A 24,907-nucleotide genomic window follows, 5' to 3' on the forward strand; every position below is an offset into this window, starting at 1 on the left:
AAGCCTACTATAAAAACAGCTAGATACAGTTCTCCAAACAGTATGAAACGGAAGCAAAACCTGAAGGTAGACTGATTTATTATTTCAGAAAATGTATATACTGCCTGATATATGTATTTTTTAATGAACATAAAACGCCAAAGTTGTTTAAAAGCCTTAAAACAGTTGAACAACAACAATCATATCAGGCAGGCACCTTCACTGTACAGGCAACTCCCCATCTGTGGGCGCACCAGTTTTGGCCCTGCAGGGGTGTGGGGCAAGCTGACATGCACAGTGCCTCAGAACGCAAACCCCGTGTAAATGGGGAACCGCCTGTACCCTTTTCGGCACATGCTTCTTTAGATTTCTAGAATGCTGATAGGTTTCTAGTTTATGGCTGGTTTTACTTTTTTGAATATTTAAATTGTTTTTACTAATAATTCTAAAGTGGTGCCTCGCAAGATGAAATTAATTCGTTCCGCGAGTTTTTTTGTCTTGCGATTTTTTTCGTCTTGCGAAGCACGGTGTTGGGAAAGTTTTGGAAAAGCTTCAAAAATCACCAAAGTCTTCAAAAACCTCAAAAAAGGGGGTGCTTGGGAGGGAGGGAGAGGCGGGCGCGGGGCGGAGGTTGCTGCCTGAGCCCCTGGGATCGGTTCGGCTCACCTTGCTCCGACCCTTTGCACTACAGTCAGCGCCGTCTTGCTGCTGCTGTCGCCACAGTAGTCAAAACTCCTACCGGCCTAAAAGTTGTCTGGTGGAAAATCCCTTCTGCAGCAGCAGCCCAAAAGAAAGCGAGAGCGCCAGCCAGCCAGCTGCCCGCTGCGGGCAGGAGGGAGGGAGGGAGCGTCGGCGACGGTGGATGCCTATTGCCCCTGTTGCTGCTGCAGCCGGCCAGCCAGCCAGAAGCGCACGAGCGGAGAGGGGTGCATCCAGCCCGTTGGAGAGGAGCGCGGGGGCGCGTCCCTGGTGGCTCCCGAGCTGACCTTGCCTGGCCCGGCGCCTTCCGCGCTGCCAAAGGGTGACTCACCTGCTGCCTGCGCTGCGCCGGGACTAACTCGAGCGGGGCAAGGAGAACACACACTCGCGCGCGCACACACCGAGAGGCAAACTTGCCACAGCCGCAGAAGTCGCGGGGTTAGAAAGCGCAGAGATGCAGGTAGGGGGCGCCCCTCGCAGGGCGAGTGCTGGAGGGCCCGGGCAGGCGCTCTTGTCACCGCCGGGGCGCTGGGGGTTGGGGAGAAGGAAGGAGCCCCGTCCGAAGAGCCCCGCCTCCCTAACTGAGAGTTATGAGAAGGGAAGTGTGCTCGCCTTGCTATTTTTCGCCGAAACAAAGCTCCCTCTCCCTCAGAACCCGCCTTCATGCGTTCTTGCCCCTACGGAGACGCACACCGCGTGCTATGAGTTGCTCCTTGAAGTCAAGTCGCAACTGTATTAACAGTTTTAAGAAAAAGGAAACAAACTTGCAAGACGTTTCCATCTTGCGAAGCAAGCCCATAAGGAAAATCGTCTAGCGAAGCAACTCAAAAATGGAAAACCCTTTCATCTTGCGAGTTTTCCGTCTTGCAAGGCATTCGTCTTGCGAGGTACCACTGTATTGTTTTATTCTTTTTGTAAAGTGCTTTGAGTTTTTTTATGAAATAAAATAATCAACAATACAAAACCAACACCTCAGGGGAGGGAGCTTTTCAGCCCACTGGAAAAGCCTGTTGCGAGAAAAACACCTTCCTATTGTTTCTGGAAAGTGCTAGCAAGGCAGTTCTTAAGCAGCTTCCTATCCTGAAAGTTCTGTATTACCTTGACTGACAGCTGGTCCATCTTGTCAGCCACCTTCCCAACGGCCAGGCGGATCTCTGTGTTCTGCTGCCGGGTCTCTGTCAGCAGGAATGAACCAAGGTCTCCAGCTGCTGTGACAGGAAAGAAGACTTTGCAAGGTTGTGTTTGTTATTGTTGTTTCAAAATGAGACTGCCAGCAGAAGCAAATACAGTGGTACCTTGGGTTCAGGTTACAGATTCCGCTAACCCAGAAATAGTACCTCGGGTTAAGAACTTTGCTTCAGGATGAGAACTGAAACCGCGCAGCAGCAGCGGGAGGCCCCATTAGGTAAAGTGGTGCTTCAGGTTAAGAACAGTTTCAGGTTAAGAACGGACCTCCCGAACGAATTAAGTACTTAACCCGAGGTACCACTGTAGAAGTGGACAGGGCGGGACAAGAGGGGTCACACCAATAAGAAAGGGCAGGGAGAAAAGAACACAGTTGTCCTTGAGCATCTTAACAAGCAGCCGTGAATCTTCTAGGGTGGGGGACTATAAGGCAACTTAGCTGCCTCTTCCCAGCTTTTAAACGGCTGGAATAAGGCAAAAGGAAATGCTTCTTCACACAGTGCAGACTTAAACCGAGCAACTCTCTTCTGCTGGAGGCAGTGATGGCCACCAACTTGGATGGCTTTAAAAGAGGATTGGACAAATTCACGGAGGAGGAGAAGGCTATTGATGGCAACTAGCCATGAGTCCATGTTCCGACTTCACAATTGGGGGCAATAAATGCTTCTGAATACCAGCTGCTGAAAAGCACAGGAAGGGAAAGGTGCTCAGATCCTGCTTGTGGGTTTCCCACAGGCATAATGATTGGCCACTGTAAGAAGAAAATGCTGGACTACATGGGTCACTGGCCTGATCCAGTAGGCTGTGATGCTCTGAACAGGGGGATTTCTAACTTGAGTTAATGCTCAACAGGTAGGATTTCATTTCCTGAGCTACAGAGGTAGATGCTCAACATTCCCTATCTGTACCAGTTTGGGAAATATGGGTGTCTTAATTAATACTGGTGAGTCACCATTTCTTTCTCTTATTATTTATTGTTTGCTTTCTTCATATATGGCAAGCCTGCTACCAGACCTTTGGGTTGTCAACAATGTTAATAAAGGGGTTTGCTTTTTTAAAAAAGTTAATGTTTGGAAGCAGCTCCCAAAGCTACATAGTGCACAGTTTGAACATACCTTGGAAAGGAGCTGGGCACAACCCAACAGGCTGGAGCTGGGAAACTGCGGCACTCACTTGGGGGTAAGCATATGGCATCCCTGCATAAGGCTGAGAACACAGGTGGGGGAGGGAAAGGAGAGTCAGGTGACTTGTCACACTGACCAAACAGACGGCAACAAGGTCCCCCATTAAAACAGCAGGATTGCTTAAGCCTGCTCTCAAGGGCTAGAAGACCCAAAGGCCAAGGACTGCAAGGGATCCTCTCCTGCAAAAGGCAATGATGGACAACCATTTGGATAGCTTTAAAAGAGGATTGGGCAAATCCATGGGTAGGCGCCTATTGATGGCTACTGGCCTCGACAGCTAATGGCTGGAAGAAGGAATGCTTCTGAATGCCGTTGCTGGAAACTGGAGGAGGGGAAAGAGCTACTGGGGCATCCAGGTAGCCACTGAGAACAGGTGCCCCCATGTGAACAGGATGCTGGGCAAGATAGGCCATTGGCCTGATCCAGCAGAGGTTCTTCTTACATTCTTCTAAAGATAATCCAACATATAGAAGATCCCCGCTGGATTTGGTGGAAACTACCTCAGCACTGCCGAGGTAACAAACTGCTTCCCTCCAACCCAAGGCAATGGATGCTGCCAGCTCTTAATCTAGCGCTTTTGGGATTTGCACCGAAGGGCTATTACCTTCATGGTTATGCTGCACCCTCCCTATTTTGCAAATGAAGACCTGACACTGACAGAAAAGGATGAGGAAACTTAGTCAAGCCTGCTAGTCACATGCCCCTGTCTTGAGCAAACCAGGGAACAGAGCATGATGTTGTGGCTCACCTGGCAGCCTATGAAAGAACCTTTCCCTGCCTACAAAAGACTCCTTACCTGACAGTTTTGAGGGGTTCTTGAAAGAGGTGGGTGTGGCTGGGGGGCAGCAGGCACCTGGAGCCCCAACACAGCTGGATGAGGAGCTAGGAAGAAAGCAGAGGCATCAGCGTTGCCCATCTCAATACAAGCAGTCCATCATCATCATCATCATCATCATCAACATCAAAATGTTTGTCTCTATTTCCACCCAAAGGAGCCCAGAAGAGTCAGCACACAAACAGATCAATTCAAGCATCTAAACACAATGCCAGTGACCGATGCAGACTCTGCTCAAGCTGATCTACAGCAAATGAAGGACACTGCTCCCCCCATCCCCACACATCCAGATTTCCTCCGCTTTCCATGCACAATCATCATGCTGGCTTCTGGGTTGTGTCCAACTAAATTCTACTGAGTAGAGCCACTGCACTCAAGAAGAACCCTGCCAGATCAGGCCAGTGGCCCATCTAGTCCGGCACCCTCTTCTCACAGTGGCCAACCAGGTGCCCCCATGTTGTTGTTGTTTAGTCGTTTAGTCATGTCCGACTCTTCGTGACCCCCTGGACCAGAGCACGCCAGGCACTCCTGTCTTCCACTGCCTCCCGCAGTTTGGTCAGGCTCATGTTTGCAGCTTCGAGAACACTGTCCAACCATCTCGTCCTCTATCATCCCCTTCTCCTTGTGCCCTCCATCTTTCCCAACATCAGGGTCTTTTCCGGGGAGTCTTCTCTTCTCATGAGGTGGCCAAAGTACTGGAGCCTCAACTTCACGATCTGTCCTTCCAGTGAGCACTCGGGGCTGGTTTCCTTAAGAATGGATACGTTTGATCTTCTTGCAGTCCATGGGAATCTCAAGAGTCTCCTCCAGCACCATAATTCAAAAGCATCAATTCTTCAGCCATCAGCCTTCTTGATGGTTCCGCTATCACTTCCATACATCACTACTGGGAAAACTATGGCTTTAACTATACTGACCTTTGTTGGTAAGGTGATGTCTCTGCTTTTTAAGATGCTGGTGCCCCCATGGGAAGCCTGCAAACAGCACCTGAGCGCAAGAGCCCTCTCCCCTCCTGCGGTTTCCAGCCACTGACAGCCCTCTCCTCCATGAACTTGCCTAACCCTCTTTTGAAGCCACCCAAGTTGGTGACCATCACCAAGGCACAACAAGGGAACACACTTTTTACCTTGCATTGCCCACTGAGGAGGGGCCATTGGACGGTAGTCGTTCAGACAGAAGGTTGAAAATTCTTGAATGACATGCGGCTCCTGAAGAAGACAATGCACAATTAACCCTCCTGGGAAGTGGAAAGGGACCCTGGAGGCTTCAAATCCCACATTAACGAGAGAGAGGCATGCCAGAACATTTGTAGCTATGGGTTTTTTTTAATACGTTGTAAGATGCTTTGAGCATTGTTTTAACTTGGGAAAGGCGACATACAAACAAAATGATTGATGATCCTTACAAGGCTTTCCCTCAAATTAAGATTCAGACCCAACACCAGTTTGGGGTGACTACTAGATCTAGGGAGGGCAAGACCCTCAGTTTCATGCAAAGGGCCCCAGGTTTGATACCCGGTAGGCAGGGAATGCCCCCTGTCTGAAACCCTGGAGAACCAGGTAGGTTTGTAATTAAGTTAAAAAAAAGAAGGGCCTCCCTTCCTTCAGGGAAAATAAAAGTGGTTTACAAGCTCATACAACAGCTTAAATTTCATTTAGATTTCCAATCTTCCTGCATTAGATATCTTCATGGTTTCCTAAAAAAAGAGAGAGATTCCTCTTCCCATATCATGGGATGCATCCAGTAAAACAACCTCTCATACCCTTTCAAAGCCTAACAGTGGGATTTCAAAATGGTGGTGAGGGCTGTCACATCCCCTGGGCAGGATTAAGCCAAGGGGACCAGAGCCCAACCAAGATCCCCTAAGAGAAAGCAGCTGGTTTGTCCTTCTCTTACCCCCCACCTCGCCCTGTGGCTTCCTTTGTGTGCCTGACAATGCATGTCAGATGCTCAGTACTTAGGCCTTAGTTAAGGGCATATCAACCAGCTGAAAATGACGGCAGAACTGAGATAAATTCAACAGAGTAAATAATTTTTGATGGGTGTAAAAGTGGAAAACTGGTTTGAATGGTATACTAAAATATGCAGGAATGTATAATATATAAAAAGAACCATGGAAGGAGAAGGGAAGTGACTGGATATTTTACAGTTTGTAAAATGTTTATTTTGAAATGCAAAATAGAAAACTTAATAAAATTATAGAAAAGGGCACAGCAACCTTCACCAACCTGGGGCCCTATAGGTGTAACGGACTACAACTCCCATCAACCCCCAGCCAGCATGCCCTCTGATAGGAAACGGGAATGAAATATACAGATAATCAACTAAGATGCTGTAAACATGCACACCCATACGGGGGGGCCTTACATTTATAGAACCTTCCAATGTGTGGGTGGGTGGGGGGGGGTTCCTCATGAACACACCATTTCCTTGCTACATTTTCACTCTAAAACTATTAATGAAAGAACTTTAAAACTGCATTATTATTTTTTAAAAACCACTTAGAAACCCATCTCAGAAGTCTATGCAAGCACAATATCAAATGTTAATTACTCGTGGTTACTGATGATATGCATTTCCTGTGACACACCGTATTTTTCCGTGTATAAGACTAGGCCTTTTCTCTTAAAAATAATGTCAAAAATTAGGGGGGATCTTATACACGGATACATTTCCCCCCATTTTCTTAAATCTAAGTCCCAAATCTAAGTATTCTCTTATAGACCGAAAAATACAGTACCTTTTTTATGTGAGAGCTTTTGAGTTTCTCAAAAAATGCCCACCAATAAGGATCCCACTCTCTATGAGAGGACCAAGCTACTTCTCATTGCTTTGGTCACATTCAACAGGAAATATACAATCAATAGGCAGATTTGGCTCCAATGGGGACTTACCGCTAGTTGTTCGCTAATAGAGCTTGATTTGGCACGCACAGCTGGCTCCCTGCAGTAGGGAAGGGAGGGAGTTAACAAACCTGAGCACAGTATGAAGAGTCTGTTAAGGGGTAGGATACTCAAGTGGCCTTTGGGACTCTGCCTCGGCCAAGCCCCTCACCTACCTCACCTCATTACCTCCCCAAGGGAGCTTGAGCCTGGCTGGAATGTGTCCTTGAACTGTGACAGTGCACCTTGCTTCCCTGGACAGGGAGAGGTGTGTGCAGAAAGAAGCCCCACATGATGTATTTTCTGGCTGCACAGAAGGCAGGAGCAGCATCTGTTGCTCTGTCCACTGGAGCCCCAGCCCAGCCCTGGAATGTGGCCCCTGCCAGGTTGTCTATGAGACAAGGTGGCCCTCAGGATTCTTTGCAGGAAGCCACAGCTGTTGAAAATGGCATGGCGCTATTTGGAACGTATGATTTATTGTGATTTATTGAATTTGTATACCAGACTTCATCCGTAGATCCCAAGGTGGTACAGTGCAGATAGGGTCTGAGTTATGCAGCTGAGGTTATACAGAGTTAGGATGGGACAACTGGGAGAATGGAAGGCTTCAAAGCTAAGAGCACCCTCAATTTATTTCTCACCCTGGCTTTGGAGCGGGAGTAGGAGTCAGCCATGCTGAGTATGTAGTGGGGTTTTCTGATTGTGGTGCTGATGAAGGTGTGAGGGAGTCCCTTGGGCCAAGGCTTTGTCCAGCGGAGTCAGCACCCTTTGCAAACCTCACCTAAGGGAGCAAAAAAGAGGCATCATGGAGTCTGGTCAAGGCAACCACTGCCTCCATTTGTAGAACTTCATCCAGGCAGTAGACCGACCACCCAACAACCTTCTGAGGTTCTCTTGGTTGCTAACACGTTAGGAGGAAGACACACTCACCCGTTTGACTTGCACCTCAAAGGCCAGAGTTGAGTCCGGAGGAATGCGTTCAGCTTCTGCCAAAGGCCCGTAAGCCAATGCTGGCGGGACAAGGAGGAACCGCCTGCCTCCTCTCTTCATGCCAATCATCCCATCTTCCCAGGCCTTCAAGTTGCAGAAATGGAGAACCAACAGAAAACAAGTTTGGGTGACCGCCTTCGTTAAGTGCCAGAACCACACAGCCTTCGCCAACCTGACGTCGTCCAGATACCTTGGACTCCAACTCCAATCAGCAGGGAGTTGGAGTCCACAGGATCTGTGTGTGTGTTTGTCAGGTTGGTAAAGGCTGGTCGAGAGCAGGGCACAGGAATACTGACAGTTCTCTTGCACTCTTGAGGACAGTACTGTAGTTTAAAGCAGGGATGAAAACCATTCCCTCTGGGGAAACCTTCTTGGTGGGGAGGCGCATGCCAGGAGTGGGCGGGGCTAGAGGGGAAAGCGGGAGGGGCAACGAATGTAATTTTTCCCTTTGTACAATAGGCTACCTTAGACACCCACTCACACTCCCCCCTCTGTCTCTCATCCAGGACAGCAAGAGGCTTTAATTGGAGGTCCAGGACTGTTTTGGTCCAGGCCACAGAGCAGGCTTGGCGAGGGGCATGGCCTGGGGTGAATCCTGAGGGCCAGTTTCAGTCCCTGCTGGGCCTGAGGTTCCCCACCCCTCCTGTAAAGAAAGGCCAAGCCTGACTGACCAGTAGGGCAGGATGAGGAATTTTGCATGGATCGAGGTACTCTGTTTGGGCCTCCCACTCCAGCAGATCATGGCAGGCGTAGACAAGCTGGGACAGCTACCTGCCTGCTGTTCTTGAGGAAGCCATTTGATCAGGGTTTGAGCTCAAAAAATATCACTGCTATTCAGCCTTCCACACAGCCCGGGCTGAACTCTGCTTAGATGTGGAAGTGGAAGAAAGAATCCTTGCACTGCGGGGGGAAGATAGTGCCATCTTACCTTGATGACTTTGCCAGAGCCTAGCTTCAGACGGAGTAACTTCTCTTTATTTACATTTGAGTCGAAAACCTGTTCCAAAAGTGGAAGGTCAATGGGGTGAAATTACTTTTAACGCGGAAGGTATTAGGTTCACGTTTTGCTACTCCCACTGTTGAGCCAACAGCAATGAGTACCGAAGGACGGGGCACAGCTCAGGGACACAGACCTGTTTTGCAGGCAGAAGGTTCCAGGTTCAATCCTGGCATTTCCAAGGAAGGTCAGGGAAAGGCTTTTGCTTGGAAGCCTGGAGAGCTACTGCCAGTCAATGTGGGCGATGCCAACCTAGACCAGTGGCCTGATGCAGTGCAAGGCAGCTTTCCATGTTGAATCCCCTACCTAGCGGTGCCTCCCATGTTGTAGATTGGGTAGAATTATGGTTGAGAAATAGGATCTACACCTTGAAGACAGGTGTAGCTTAGGACCTAACAGAATGTGCTTCCCAGGAAGAAGGTCAGCATCCCCAACTGAGAAAGGGCGGCAAGGCTGGGCAAGGCCTCCCCTCTGGAGAGCAACCAATGCAAACACCATGAAAAAGCCTTTTTTCTATAGAAACAATCTGGCTAGGGCTCATTAAAGCCTCAGTGAGCAAAGGTCAGGTTGAAATGCACATTGAGCTGTGAAGCAAGCTGGGTGAGCCTCAGCAAGTCCCTCTCCTGTTTCATGGGGAATTTCCTTGCAATGTTATGGCAAGGCAAAAGGATGGTTTTGTGGGACAAAAAGGGCTGTATGCAATCTATAATCCAGGAGTGGGAAAGCTGTGACCATGCAGTGCTGCTAGAGACTTCAACCCCCATCATCCCCACCCACCCCCTCTGCCAGCCTTACCTGCCCAAGACCACCGTTCTGGAACAGCCAGCCTGTAAAAGTGATCTCCAGGACATCTCCAGTCGCCACACCTTGGCCGTCTCCGAGAACAAGATCCTGGCACAGCACGGAGTCAGGAGAACGGCTGCTGTTATACTTGGCAATGCACAGCTGTGAAGAAGAAGAACCAAGGCCCTTTGTGTCATTAGCCTGCATTGTCATCCGCACCTATGCAATCTGGCCCAACACAGCACTGGCTGAAGACCCCAGGGGCCTGAAAAGGCCCTAACTGGCTACACCACCATTCCTTGCTCTCCCTGGATACTTCTTAGTACAGTGGTGCCTTGCAAGACGAAAATAATCCGTTCCGCGAGTCTCTTCGTTTAGCGGTTTTTTTGTCTTGCGAAGCAACCCTATTAGCGGATTAGCGCTATTAGCGGTTTAGTGGCTAAAAGGCTATTAGCGGCTTAGAAAAAGGGGGGAGCGAATAAAATCGCAAGACTCGCAAGACGTTTTTGTCTTGCAAAGCAAGCCCATGGGGAAATTCGTCTTGCGAAGCGCATCGAAAAACGGAAAACCCTATCCTCTAGCGGGTTTTTCGTCTTGCGAGGCATTCGTCTTGCGGGGCACCACTGTAGTTGGCAGAGAAAGCTTCTGGTGACTGATGCAACAGAGCTGAGCTCTCGCAAACACTGGTTCAGTGTCTGCAGGACAGTCACCCCCCACCCCACAATGCAATGCACGCCTCTGGCACCTGCTTGCTGAAGTCCACAGCCGCCATTTCTGATTCAAACATGATGGACCAATTCTGCCTCTGATCATCATAAAATGTGCAGTAGTTGTTGGGCTGCACCTGCGGAAAGAGAAAGGAGAAAGTGGAATTCTGAGCAGCAGACAGCCTCTGCTCAAAAAACCTTTCTTCCTGATGGATATTGCTAAAGACTTTGGGTTGTGTCCCAATGTTAGCCCTACTCAGAGCAGACCCATGAAAATTGATAGACATGATGAACTTTGGTGCATTAATTTCAGTGAGTCTACTCTAAGTACACACACACACACACACACACACACACACACATCAACGTCTGTAGTGTGTCATGTTTAGAAATGGAAAAATGCTATAGGACTTCGGGGTGGAGGGCTACCCCAAGGGATGTAAGCTACAGTAGGTAGAATGTCATCTACTTTACTTTGTTACCTCTAGGTAAGCGTTTTAACCATAGAGGGGCCCCTTGGATCTAACACTACTCAAATCTAATGGGTTGCAACAAGCATTAGCCCTACTCAAAGCAGACCCACTGAAATTAATTGACCACAGCTGAGACCTCATATGCAATGTGCGTTTCCAACCACCAAAGAATTCTGCTTAGCTTCAGCCCATGCCATGGTCCTTGAAGGTCTTAATGTCAAAGCTTACCGTGAATACAAAACAGGCATGGATGCTGGCAGTCGCAATCTGCTGCAGCTGGCTGATATATAGAAGCACTTTGTACTGGATTCCACAAGAGACGGAAGGACAGAAGAAAACAAGAGAAAAAGTGAGGAATCAAAAACTACGGGGCTGGCTCTTTTCAAAAGCACCTGGAGCTGCTCTTATACCAACAGCCAAATGACACATTAACATACAAATACATCAGAGGTGTTCATCGTAGGAATTGCTTTGGTTGCAGGTGCCTGGCTTAGTTACATGTGGAGTGACTTCGTTACAATGGAGCAGGCGTGGGGAGCCTTTGGTGCTGAGCTACAACACCCATTGGCTCTTGTCAGCATGGCCAGTGGAGAGGGGTGATGGGAGCTGTCGTTCAGCGACATCTGGAGGACCAAAGGCTCCCTACACCTGGAGAAACCAAGGGGTGAGATCTGTCCTTTTCCGCCCAATCAGCTAAACGGGAATGACAGCCCAGTGTTTTATCCTGTCCCCACCACCCTCACCTGCAACAGGGGAGTGGGACAAGGCAATCATACCAGAGTCTTCCTGGAATAAATGCATATGTTTCCTGACATATTTTATCTGTTGCTTGTAAAACACCTGTGAATCCTTTCATAGCAAAGTGGGGCAGAACAAACCACTGAAGAGCTACTGAAAAGGACAGAGGCTGGAAAAACTGAATCCCTTTTCCAACATAAGCTGCTGAAACCCCCTTCCTTTTTTGAGTGTGGTGGGAACGTTTATTGATTTTTCAAGCCACGACAAAGTTACTGTCTCACACTCCTCTATCCACTCTGCACACAATACCCCCTAGGCCCTTCTTTTGTCAAGATTCTAGTCCACATGGTTCTAGTTACATAAGAACACAGGGCCTTGGACTGAATCAAACCACTGGTCTTTCTAGCTCAGGACTGCCTACTCTGACCGGCAGCAGTGTCCCCAGCCCTACCCAGAGGAGCTAGCAATTGGATTTGGGAGCTTCTGTCTGCAAAGTGGATGCTGTGTTACTGAGCGACAGCCCCTTCCCTGCTAAGAATACTTTTTGTAGAGAAGTGAGGTCAGAATAAGAAAAATGGGAGCTATAACCCTTGTGAGCTGATGAGGCAGAAAGAGACAGGAGCCAAAACAGCACCTTTGCTTTTTTCAGAGTAAGACACCATCAGGAAACCAGGATTCAGACAAAGGGAAGCATTTCCTTAGCCCAGGGGTCTGCAACCTAAAAAGAGCCACTTGGACCCGTTTCCGAAGGAAAAAAACCTGGGAGCCGCAAAACTGGGAAGGTGACGTCAGGACGGTGCATGACTAACGCACTCACCGCCCCCATGCGATGTCACAGCCAGTACAGCGCCCGCCACAGTGGGGAGTGTCGAGGCGCACAATGTGCCTCCTCCCCTCGCTAGTATCCGCCCCGGAGCCGCGGCAAAGGTGTAAAAGAGCCACATGCGGCTCCGGAGCCGCGGGTTGCAGACCCCTGCCTTAGCCCAACCTACATCAACCCTGTATCCTCCAGATGTTTAGGACCAACAGCAGCTGTAGTCCGAAATATCAGGAGGACAGCAGGTTGGCAGAAAGCCAGGCTACTTCAAGACACCACACCTCCTCCTCTTACCTCCTTGGTTGCATTGCTGCCCACTACAGCTGCTCCATACTTGCCATGTTTCACATATTTCCCATTGGTACTGGAATGAGAAGAGAACACCTCTTAGCTTCCCACAATTGTGGCCACCATGCCAACCCCATGGGTTATATTAAGCAGCTTTTTACAAAGACTTCCCAGGGGTTGTGTGACTCCCATCAGCCCAGGCCATCTGGCCAACGGTGAGGGGCAATGTTGGGGGGTGGGCGGTAGCAGCCCAGCAACATTTTATCAGCCCACAAGTTCCCCATCCCAGGAGGTCTCTATCCTCATTTCAGTTCAGTGTTGGCTGGTGCCTCAATGGAGTGAATGCAGGGAGCCCAACTCTAGGTGGCACCAGAGCCAACGACAAGAAGGGCCAGCTAAGTCTAGGGCTGTCCCCATCCTCCTCCTGCTGTGTTCTACCATGGCAGCATGGAGACTGAGGGGGAAGAGGAAGCTGACAGGAAGTCCTGCCCTCTGGATCAGTTGGACATAAAAAGGCAGGTAGGTGGGAGCCAGCTGAGGGCAGAATTAGGGGGTACCTTCCTACTGGACCTGCTTTCACTGGTGTGGCATAAGGGAAGGAAATCAACAGCACATTGAGCCAGAGTCAATGATATCCACAGCCTGATTGGCTGGAAGTAAAAAAACAACAACAGGCAGGTGGGGGCAGGCTGAGGTTGGGGAGGGATGCCCCATTCAGCCCAATTGAAAACCCCCCACTGTTGCTCTACCTCCATTGTCCAGCCCAGACACTGAGGTCCAGCCCCGAGGCCCTTCTGGTGGTTCCCTCGCTGTGAGAAGTGAGGTTACTGGCAACCAGGCAGAGGGCCTTCTTGGTAGTGCCACCTGCCCTGTGGAACGCCCTCCCAGCAGATGTCAAGGCAATAAGGCAATGAGCAACTATTTTACTTTTAAAAGACAACTGAAGGTGGTCCTGTTTAGGGAAATTTTTAATGTCTGATGCTGTACTGTTTTTAATATTTGGTTGGAAGCTGCCCAGAGTGGCTGGGGTATAAAAAATAAATTATTATTATTACTATTCAGCTGCACCTCTTTCCAAACAAGCCAGGCAAGATCGAGAGATGATTGCAAAAGATGTGAACACAGGACTTAGGTAGCAAGAACACCCTGCAGCTCATCCCCTCTGCTGTAGTACTCACAACAAATATGCATGAACAACTGTAGTGAAGAAGACTGACTGAACTGCTGCAGTGGGCGCAGGAGCAGCAGCGGCCGCAGGAGCAGCTGCAGGAGGATGCTTCTGGGTAGACAGACCTGCAGCTGGAGCAGCACATGAGAAGGGTAAGTGCTCTGTTGCAAACAGAACATTGCTTGCAAACATCAGGCCAAGTTAGCTCCCTTGTCTGAGCCAGTTGCTCAGATTAATGGAAAACAGGAAGTTGACTTTTTTTCTTTTAATACTTTTATTTTGCTTTAAACAAATACAGATAAATATAAACAACCAAAATTACAAAAGAAAGATTATTAATAACAATAATGGAAAAAGCTAAACAACTACAAAAAATATCAAAGTAGATGGCATAGAACATAAGCCATTATGGGGAAGAAGAAAAAAGAGGAAAGGAGGAGGAGGAGGGAAAAGAAAAAAGTGGGGGGGGAAGAGGGGGGAAATGAGCCAAAACACAAGAAGGCTCGTCCATTGTACGCTTCCGTTAAGATCACAACAGATCATTATTCTTATCAGTTCTCTCTATCTGCATTCCATAGAATCCCTCATCTTGGTATCAGGGAACATTTCCCTATGTGGTATCATTCTAAACATAACCAGGTCTTTATTGATGTACCCTTATCCCCTAGATAATTATTTAAACATTCCCATTCTTCTTTCACCATCTTCCATGTTGGAAGATCTAAATTCCTGGATAGACAAGGCCTACAGATTTGGACCTAAAAAAGACACTAAGATCACACATGACTGTATGGTGATTTTTAAAACTAAAGAGCAGAGAGACATTATTTTAGGCCACCATTATAAATAAAGTCTAAAGATAGATGAGAAGGGAATAATTTTGTTTAAAGATATTCCGACATATTTTTTGGCCCTGAGAAATAATTATACGGATTTGGCCAGTGCCCTAAGAAGAAAGAACATTTTCTTCAGGTGGGAGTTCCCGGAAGGACTATCTTTTAAATTTCAAGGAAGGAAACAAAGAATAACAACTGTCGGAGAGAAAGAAAGATTCTTGGCGAAAAACGCAAAAGAGCTTGGACTGGAAAGTTCTCCTTCATCAGGGGCAGGGGCAGTGGGCCCCTAATAAATCAGGATGTCTTTGAAAATCTACTCCTGGAATGTGAATGGTCTAAATTCATGTTTTAAGAGGAACCAAGTTTATCACGTACTGGCAAGACAGAATTTGGATTTAATTTGTTTACAAGAAACACATGTTATAAGACTTCATAAGAAAATTCTCCAAAATAAGAAACTTGGGCAGGAATTTATTTCTTCCGACAAAGTGAAAAAAGGTGTGGTTTTTTATGTTAAAGAAAAATGGAATCCCAAATTGTTGTTTAAAGATGAGGAAGGGAGGTACATTGCAGTTGAAATTACTGCACAAGGCGATAAATTTCTTTTGCTGGGAATTTATGCACCAAATGATGGTAAAGTGGAATTCTTTAAGAATCTGGACTTAAAACATGGATTGTATGGATTACAAATTGATTTTAATGGGAGATCTGAATGGAGTAGCATCAACATGAATGGATAAAACACAGGGACAGAAAAATCCAAGTTCCGGCAGATTACCAAAGATTTTCTTTGATATGACTGATAAATACGATTTGTCGGACATACAGAGGCTACGAAATCCAATGGAGAGAGATTTCACTTTTTTCTTAAATTCAAATCAATCTTTCTTGCGAATCGACTATATATGGGTATCCAGAGATTTGGTTCCTAAGGTTCCTAAAACAGAAATTTGCCCTAAGACTTGCTCAGATCATAATGCAGTGGTTTTGGAGATGAAATTATACCTGCAGGGTTCCTTTAGATGGAGGATGAATGATGAGTTGTTGAGGAATGAACAGATAATTAGTAAGACCCAAAAGACTCTAAAAGACTATTTTGAACTAAATATGAACACAGAGGTTGAAACAAGAGTCATTTGGGATGCAAGTAAGGCAGTAATGAGAGGTTTCCTCATACAACAGAACTCGATAAGGAAAAAGATACAGAATGAGAAAAAAGAGAAAATTCTGTCTCAAATAAAAGACAAAGAGAAAAGTTTAAGATTAATGCCAAAGAGTCAACAGATTCCAAAAGAAATTAAAGCATTGCAGATTCAATTTTCTCAAATTATTAACCAGGAAATAGAATGGAAAATTAAAATGATGAAACAGAGAAATTTTGAATCTGCAAATAAATGTGGGAAATTGTTGGCTTGGCAATTAAAAAAGAGACAGAAGCAAAGTACTATTACAAACATTGTATCTGAAGGAAAATCTATGGAAAACCCTGGAGATATAAGAAAATGTTTTCAGAAATACTTTAAACAGCTGTATAAAAAAGGTAAAGAAGATAAGGATAAAATTGAGCAATTTCTTGTGGCAAATGAAATGCAGAAAATTCCCGAGGATAAAAGGTTCCTACTAAATGGCATGATTACAAGACAGGAGGTTGAGATGGCAATAAATAAGATGCAGTCAGGCAAAGCCCCGGGACCGGATGGTCTTTCTGCAAAATATTATAAAATATTGAAAGATTGGCTAATTCAACCATTGGCAGATGTGTGTACTAAGATTTTAAGAGGGGACAAAGCTCCCGAAACCTGGAAAGATGCATTTATTACTCTGATTCCAAAAACAGATCAAGATAGATCTCATGTGAAAAAATTATAGACCAATCTCATTACTTAATGTGGATAAAATCTTTGCAAACATTTTGGCCAATAGATTAAAAAAAGGTTCTATCAAATTATATACATAAGGACCAGACAGGATTTCTGCCTGGGAGACATAGGAAAGATAACATTAGAAATATAATTGATATAATAGAAAGGTTGGAAGCGAAAAGAAATTGTAAAGCAATGTTAATGTTTATTGATGCTGAAAAGGCCTTTGATAATGTTTCTTGGTTATTTATGATGAAAAATCTAGAAAGAATTGAGGTTGGCCAGGAATTTTTTAATGGTATTAATGCGATCTATTTTGAACAAAAAGCAAAAATCATAGTTAATAATGTCTCAGAGGAAATCAGAATTGAGAAAGGAACCAGGCAAGGATGCCCGCTTTTCCCTCTGCTATTTATTTCTGTTCTGGAGGTTTTGTTAAACATGTTGAAGAAAGAGGAGGTGGTTAAAGGCATTGTAGTAGGATTCAAGCAATATAAATTAAAAGCCTTTGCTGATGATTTGGTTTTAACATTACAAGATTCAGAAACCAGTGTAGTGAAAGCACTGGAGCTGATTCAAGAGATTGGGCAGGTAGCAGGATTTAAATTAAACAAGAGCAAAACCAAAGTTTTAGAAAAAAACTTAGATAATGAGGAAAGAAAAAACGTTTTTGAAAGGACAGGCCTTGTTTTGGTGAAAAAAGTTAAATATTTGAGTGTGAATTTATCAGTAAAGAATTTGAATCTTTACAAAGATAACTATGAAAAATTATGGAATTAAAGAGAGATCTTGAGGTATGATCAAATTTAAAACTCTCATTGATGGGCCGAATATCGGTGGTTAAGATGAATGTATTGCCGAAGATGTTCTTATTTCAAGTTTTACCAATCATTGATAATGTCAAATGTTTTAAAGAATGGCAGAACGTATTGTCTAAATTTATCTGGCAGGGGGAAAAACCTAGAATTAAATATAAATTACTTACAGATATAAAAGAAAGAGGGGGCTTTTCCCTGCCAGATTTGAAGATATATTTTGAAGCTGCTGCATTCTGCTGGATCAAGGATTGGATTCAATTAGAGAATGATGATGTGTTAGACTTGGAGGGACTGGATAATCGATTTGGATGGCATGCATATCTATGGTATGACAAGGTAAAGGCCCACAGGGGTTTTAAGAATCATGTAATTAGAAAGGCATTATACAATGTATGGACTAGATACAAAGATCTCTTAGTAAGAAAAACACCAAAATGGATTTCACCAATGGAAGCACAGGCCCAAAAAAAGTTAAATATGGAAAACAAATGGTTGAGGTATTCAGATTTGTTGTTAGAAAATCAGGAAAGTTTTAAATTAAAACCATTTGAACAAATTAAAGATAAAGTGAATTGGTTGCAATATTATCAAATTAACAAATTATATAAGATGGATAAGAGAAATGGTTTTGCAACAGAAAAAACCAAATTGGAAATGAAGTTGTTAGACACTAATGATAAGAATATGTCTAAAATGTACAGTTTGTTGTTGGGGTGGCATACAAAGGATGAACAAGTTAAATCGGTCATGATTGATTGGGCAAGGGATGTGGGACATAATATAATGACGGAGGACTGGGAGAGGCTATGGAGGAAAGGGGTTAGGTTCACTGCATGTATGATGTTAAAGGAAAACATTATGAAGATGATGTATAGATGGTACTTGACCACTGTAAAATTAGCAAAGATTTATCACAAAAGTGATAATCTTTGTTGGAAATGTAAAGAAAAAGAAGGTACTTTTTTCCATATGTGGTGGACTTGTCCCAAGGTGAAAGACTTCTGGGAGAAGATTTATAATGAACTGGAAAAAATGTTGAAATATACATTTATTAAGAAACCAGAGGCCTTTCTCCTTGGAATAACAGGTTTAGAATTGCCCAAGAAAAATGTTAAATTATTTTTGTATGCCACAACGGCCGCTCGAATATGACTTGCTAAAAATTGGAAAATACAAGAACTACCAACAGTGGAAGATTGGCAGATGAAGATGATGGACTTTTCGGAGCTAGCTGAAGAATCCGCGACCAGAAAGAAGAGGAGTTTCAAGAGGACTGGAGGAAATTCAAGGACTATTTGAACAAATATTGTAATATAAAAAATTAGAAATTACCTGAAAGAAACAAATAGGCCTAGGACAAATTAAGTTATAATTAAATAAATGGGATTCAGAATGTCAAGAAAAGTGAATAAGATGACTATAATTGGAAATTGTTTTAGTTTAATAATGATATTGGAAAGCTCTTACTTTTAAATTACAAGGAAACTCAGAAGGGAGGGATTTGAGGAAGTCAATCAAGATGTTTAAAAAGTTGGATTTGTGAAGAATTAAGTTTGTTATTATTGTTTATTTGTTTATTGTTCCCTCCCTTTCCCCCCTCCCTTTCCCCCCTTTTTTCTCTTCTTCTGTTTTTCCTTTTCTATTTTTGTGTATTATTCTGCTTTGTGGCTTGTGTTATTATGGTGGAAAAATTTAATAAAAATTTATTTTAAAAAAAGAAAAAGATAATTATTTAAACATTTCCATTCTTCTTTCACCATCTTTTTAGGTTTATCTCTTATTGCATCTGTCAGCTTCATGAGCTCCAAGTACTCGCACAATTTAACTACCCATTCCTCTTTAGTGGGTGTATTTTTATCTTTCCGGTGTTTTGCCACAATAACTCTTGCTGCTGACATTGCATACATAAATAACCTGGTTTTGGTTTTGGGAATATTATCTGAGACCATTCCTAATAAAAATTCTTCCGGATTCTTGCTAAATGTAGTTTTTATCAATCTCTTTATCTCTTCATAAATCATATTCCAAAACCTTTATATCTCTATACAGGACCACCACATATGGTAGTATATTCCTAACTGTTCTTTACATCTTCTGCACTTGTTATTATATGATTTATTTACTTTTGTTAGTTTTGCAGGGGTCAAGTACCATCTATAGTACATTTTCATAAGATTTTCCCTTATAAGGAAGCAAGCCATGATTTTTTAGTCCATTATTCATTCCAAATACTGGGTTTGATCATATGTCCCAGGTCCCTCTCCCATTTTACTGTAATTTCTTTGATATCCTCCTTTCCAAAAATAGTTTGGCGGCTTTTAGTTGATAATATTCCAGCCAGGTTATTCCCTTCTGTTTCAGTTCTCTTAGGTCCTTTATTTTCGGGTTGCTACTTATTTCCTCTACTAAATCCTTGTATGTTAACCAATCACTGTTCATATTTTTCCTATGAACTGTCATAGATTCCATCGGTGACAGCCACCATGGTGTTTTGGTCACTACTGATATTTTACTTCTCCCCCATACTTCATATAGTGCCCTTCTCACAAAATGATATAAGAACAGGAAGTTGCCTTGTATGGCGTCAAACCACTGGGTCCATCTACCCCAGTGTGGTGAATACACACCACCAGCACCTTTCTGGGGGCCCAGGTCAGGGGTCTCTCCCCAGCGCTACTCGGGAGTTGACCAACCCAGTTGATTCTGTGGGGCTTCAGAACCAAAGGTTGGACTAGATGGTCCACAAGGGCTCGTCTTATGTTCCTAGGCATTGTGAACAGTTTACTTACCAGTAGCTGGTTGACCTTTTTTAGGCTGCTTGGGTGGCATGTATTGGAAGAGCACATTTCCAGATTCTGTAGTTGTCTGATCCTGTCCAAAGAGAGAGGCCAGCCTGGTCCTGGGCAGAGAGAAAAGTAACCATTCACTTCATTCACAGAGAGAGGCAAGCGGGTGGGAACAGAACAAGACATGTATCTGCAAGCCAACTGCAGGTTGGCGATTTTGTTGCAGCCTTCCCCAAAGACCAGAGGGTAATGGATTCAAAACTAGAATCCTGTTAGGGATTAGGATGTTGGCCACCCCACTTAGGGGTGCTTGCCGAGGGGAGCTTTGCCTAGTCTCTCTTGGGGGTAACCAGCCTGGCAGAGCTGTCGTAAGAAATTAATGCACTCAACTAAAGGAGTAGACGCATTGTGGGTCTTCTCTAAGTAGAACTTAGTTGGAGACAATCCCTTCCTTTTCCTATTAGTTTCTATAACCTCTCTTCAGAACAAAAGAAAAGCCTGCAGGATCTGGCCAAAGGCCCAGCGAGTCCAGCATTCTGTTCTTACAGTAGCCAACAGAACCCAGGCACAAGAGGCCTCTCCCCTCCTGTGGTCTCCAGCAACAGTTGTTCAGAAGCCCTGCTGCCACCAACTTGGTGAGCACAGCCACGGTGACAAAACATTGCTAGCCTTCTCCTCCCTGAATTTTTCTAATCCTCTTTTAAAGTCACCCAAGTTGGTGGCCATTCCTGCCTCCTGCGCGAGAGTTCTGTAGTTTAACTGTGCATGGTGTGAGAAAGTACTTTCTTTTGCCTTTCCTGAAGGTCTTCCAACATTCAGCTTCATCGGATGTTCACAAGAGGGAGAGAAATTGTTCCCTATCCACTTTCTCCATGCCATGCCTAATTTGATAAACTTCTATCATATTATCTCTTACTTGCTTTTTGTCTAAACTACAAAGTCCCTAAAACTGAAAAGGCTGTTGCCCAATTATTGCACCCAAGCTTTTATAGAACCTAGTACAGTGGTACCTTGGTTTTTGAACAGCTTAGTTCACAAACTACTTGGAACCCGAATGCTTCAAACCCGGAAATGAGTGTTCAGGTTTTCAAACTTTTTTTGGCATCTGGACGTACTTCGGGGGGGGGGGGTTTGCACTTTTGTTTTGAGTGCCACAATTCCATTGCCTGCTTGTTTGCTGCCTGACCTGGGCTTCCCTTATTCAGCACCAGCTGCACCAGCCACTGGGCGACACCCAAAAGCGGAGGAGGGAGTGGCTGATGCTGCAAGGACAGTGGTGGCAGAGGGGCCCAGAGGGTGGCAGCGACACCCCCTGTCTGCTCGGCACGGCCTTCCCTCAGTTGGTGCCAGCAGTGAAATCTGGAAGCAGAGAAGGGTGTCGTTAATGATGTAGCGACTTCGCCTTCTCCGCTTTCGCTGCCACCGATCCACACCCAGAAGTGACTGCCGTGACAGGATGCTGGTGCCACCACTGCAGTAAGAGTTCTTCACACACCCAAGTGGCGGGTTGGGTGGGTGGGGGGATGGATCCAGAAAGGCTGGCATGGGGGGAGGAAGAGAAGCCAACTTGCTCCTCAGAGAGATGACTTTTGCCTTCCTTTCCATCCCCCCCCCGCCACTGGAACTCCCCCATCACACACCCCGTGCACTCATCCCTCCAATGGCAATGGGTAAATCACTGCCAGTTTTTAATACTGGTTAGCAGATAGCAGCCTGGTCTATTGCTTTCATTTTATGGATCAATAGTCTAATTAGATAGTCATTTTCATTCTAAATTGCTATTCTGGGGGTTGTTTTTAATTGTCTGGAATGGATTAATCCATTTTGCATTACTTTCTATAGGAAAGTACGCCTTGGTTTTGGAATGCTTTGGTTTTGGAACAGATGTCCGGAAGACATTGTAAACAAAACAAAAATTTAAAAGGTATCCATTACAGTGGTACCTCGGGTTAAGTACTTAATTTGTTGAAGAGGTCCGTTCTTAACCTGAAACTGTTCTTAACCTGAAGCACCATTTTAGCTAATGGGGCCTCCTGCTGCTGCCACGCCACCGGAGCACGATTTCTGTTCTCAATCTGAGGTACTATTTCTGGGTTAGTGGAGTCTGTAACCTGAAGCGTATGTAACCCGAGGTACTATTGTATTGCAAAGATACAACCCTGCCCTTGCGGCTTACCTTTCCCCACATACGGAGATTCATTGCCAGGAAAGTGGGGAGAGGGAATAAACCTGGCTGAACACAAGTGGTTTTCCCTACAGACATTCAGAAGTATCTCATCTCAGGGTTGTTTTGGAAGCAGAAACTTACCAGTTACAACACATCCTAGCCCACTTCCCCGCACTCCTGAGAGCTAGAAACTTGCAGATTAAAACAAAGAAAGAAACAACACACACATACCAAGGTCAAGTATCTTCAAACATTAAATCTCCAGCCTTAGACCCAAACTCCATGCTATACTGAACAGCAAGCAAAAATATCCAAGGGGTGAAGTGCCCATTTTAAATGCCTGACAGCACCCCAAACAGCTAGAGAAAAACCACAAGTGGCAACATGCATGTTTGAGGGGCTCCCAAAAGAAGCGAGCGGAACAGAGATTGTGAGCTTCGCTTCTCCTTCTGGGGAGAGTGACATTCTGGGAAGACATAGATCGGGGGCCAGTAAACTTTTTAAGCAGGGGGGCCAGTCCACTGTCCCTCAGACCTTGTGGGGGGCCGGACTATATTTTGAATATTTGGGGGGGGGCATCTGCAGTTCTCCATAAATTTCTGAACTACAACTCCCACTGGCTATATGTCACTCTGACCTTTGCTCACTGCCAGCGTTGCCAAAAGCAGCACTGCAGTGCCCTTATTTTGAACACCTAAAATGTCACAGTGTAAAGGGCACTAGAAATCTTTCTTAGGGTTCCTTTTGTAGAAGGAATCTAAGACCACAAAACACCTCCATTCAGTCCTGTTACTGGCACCCACTTTAGGGCAGGAGTTAGAATGCCAAATTGTGACCTGGGCGATCAGGGTGCAGACCCCCACTTGGAGATGAAGCTCACTTTGTGACTCTCTCTCAGTGTAACATCAGCACAGAAGAAGTGGAAACAGAAAGCTAGAATTAGGAAAAGGGAAAATATTTCACCACAGCACAGGCAACAGGCATTTGTATGCAAATCAACCCTATGTACATTCATGGGGAAGTTCAGTTGAATTCAGTGGAGTCTACTCCCCAATAAGTCTTGCTTTTTAAGAAAAATGCTCCTTTCCCCATTAACCCTTGGGCTGAACTTCCTACTCCCAAACCACTACTAAAACATAATGTATTCCCTCACTCTACAAAAGGTGTGGGGTTCCTTTGGCCCTCTGGATTGTAGAGCAAGTGCACTCCCATCACCAGTGGTGTAGGGGTCTGGGGTTGCGGAGGTTACTATTTCTGCAGCAGGGTCCCTGCCTCCCGCACCCAATCATCATGAGAGGCAAACTTTTTAGCTCCAAAGCTAAGCATGTAAGAAACAGTGAAAACACAAGGCACTTCGGTTTCAGCTCAGAGTTGGTCCACTGAAATGGGCGGGCGTAACCAACGCATAGCTTAGTCGGATGCAACCCAGCGCTTCCCAATTCATCCTTAGCTGTCCGAAACCCCGCCCATTTCATCCTCACCAGCAACGCTGTGAGGCAGAGAGACAGAAAGAAGGAAAAAGAGAGAAAAAGAGAGAAGGAACCTTGCTGGCTCAAAGACGCCTAGCTCAGCTGAACTTCGCCTCTCTCTCAGCGCCTAACAGCACGTATTTGCAGACAAACCCCTCTGCATGTGCTCGGAATCACCCTTCGTAAGCCTCCACCCACCCACCCCAGCCCCACATGCTGCCCCAACCCCACATGCTGCCCCAGCCCCACACACAGCTATGGTCCCACATGCTGCCCCAACCCCACATGCTGCCCCAACCCCACATGCTGCCCCAGCCCCACACACAGCTATGGTCCCACATGCAGCCCCAACCCCACATGCTGCCCCAACCCCACATGCAGCCCCAGCCCCACACACAGCTCTAGTCCCACATGCTGCCCCAGCCTCACATACAGCTCTATCCCACATGCTGCCCCAACCCCACATGCTGCCCCAACCCCACATACTGCCCCAGGCCCACATACAGCTCTAGTCCCACATGCAGACCCAGCCCCCCACACAGCTATGGTCCCCTCACACAGCCCCGCCCCCTCACGCGGACCCAAAGACACCCGCACACCCCGCATCTCCCCCCACGCAGAGAGGCGCCGCATTCTCACCCTCCCGTCGGAAGCTGGAAGGCCTCGTCTTCTTCATCCATGTCCCCCAACATCCTGACGGCCCCTCGCTCCCCGCGCCCCTCGACTAAGCCCAAGCCGGGAGGCGAGAGCCGCAAAGTGCGCGGCTGCAATTTCTCGGCCATGGCTCAAGCGCTGGGCTGCAGAAGCGAAACTAGCAAGCCAAAGCGGCCGGCGGCATTCGCGGTCCCCAAACGGGCCAAACTTCCACGCGGAGGGAAGAAACGCGTGCACGGGGACGCCAGCGATCAGCTGTTGCTGCCGCTGCCGCGAATTTGGCGGCGGGACTCTTAAGTTTGACGGAAAGGGAGGGGGACACGGCTGGACCAATGGGAAGCTGGTTTCTGGGAGAGGGAGGCGGGAGGGCGGGTGACGCTCGCTCGATGCTGGCCAATGAGGTGGCGCCTCCGCTCGCCGGGCGAAGAAGGGACGCGTCTGAGGAGATCGAGGGAAGGAAGAGAAGGCGAGGAAGGCGCAGGTAGCTAACTTCCGAATCTTCTCATTGTGCTATTTACACTTGGTCTGGCAAAACACATTTCTTTCTTCTTATTTAGCGTTCTCGTTTAATACCCATAAACTTTTACTAT

General features: G+C 46.0%; 1 protein-coding gene across 1 annotated transcript in view; it reads right to left on the reverse strand.

Annotated features, from left to right (window-relative positions):
* The window catches only part of LOC308578661 (FK506-binding protein 15-like), a gene marked incomplete at its 3' end in the record, with an annotated part of 88,128 nt that extends 63,541 nt beyond the window's left edge, over positions 1-24,587 (reverse strand). The window contains exons 1-13 of the mRNA XM_081179140.1: positions 24,303-24,587; positions 20,031-20,140; positions 13,736-13,856; positions 12,564-12,633; positions 10,943-11,017; positions 10,280-10,378; positions 9,547-9,696; positions 8,683-8,751; positions 7,695-7,838; positions 5,009-5,195; positions 3,844-3,929; positions 2,979-3,069; positions 1,777-1,886 (exon numbers count right to left, since the gene is read on the reverse strand). Coding sequence (XP_081035266.1) covers positions 1,777-1,886; positions 2,979-3,069; positions 3,844-3,929; positions 5,009-5,195; positions 7,695-7,838; positions 8,683-8,751; positions 9,547-9,696; positions 10,280-10,378; positions 10,943-11,017; positions 12,564-12,633; positions 13,736-13,856; positions 20,031-20,140; positions 24,303-24,445 — 1,455 coding nt within the window. The 5' untranslated portion in view covers positions 24,446-24,587. The remainder of the gene's footprint in view (positions 1-1,776; positions 1,887-2,978; positions 3,070-3,843; positions 3,930-5,008; positions 5,196-7,694; positions 7,839-8,682; positions 8,752-9,546; positions 9,697-10,279; positions 10,379-10,942; positions 11,018-12,563; positions 12,634-13,735; positions 13,857-20,030; positions 20,141-24,302) is intronic.
* Between the last annotated feature and the right edge of the window lie 320 nt (positions 24,588-24,907).

Source organism: Podarcis bocagei, assembly GCF_964188305.1.
Source record: "Podarcis bocagei genome assembly, chromosome: Z".
Lineage (NCBI taxonomy): Eukaryota > Metazoa > Chordata > Lepidosauria > Squamata > Lacertidae > Podarcis > Podarcis bocagei.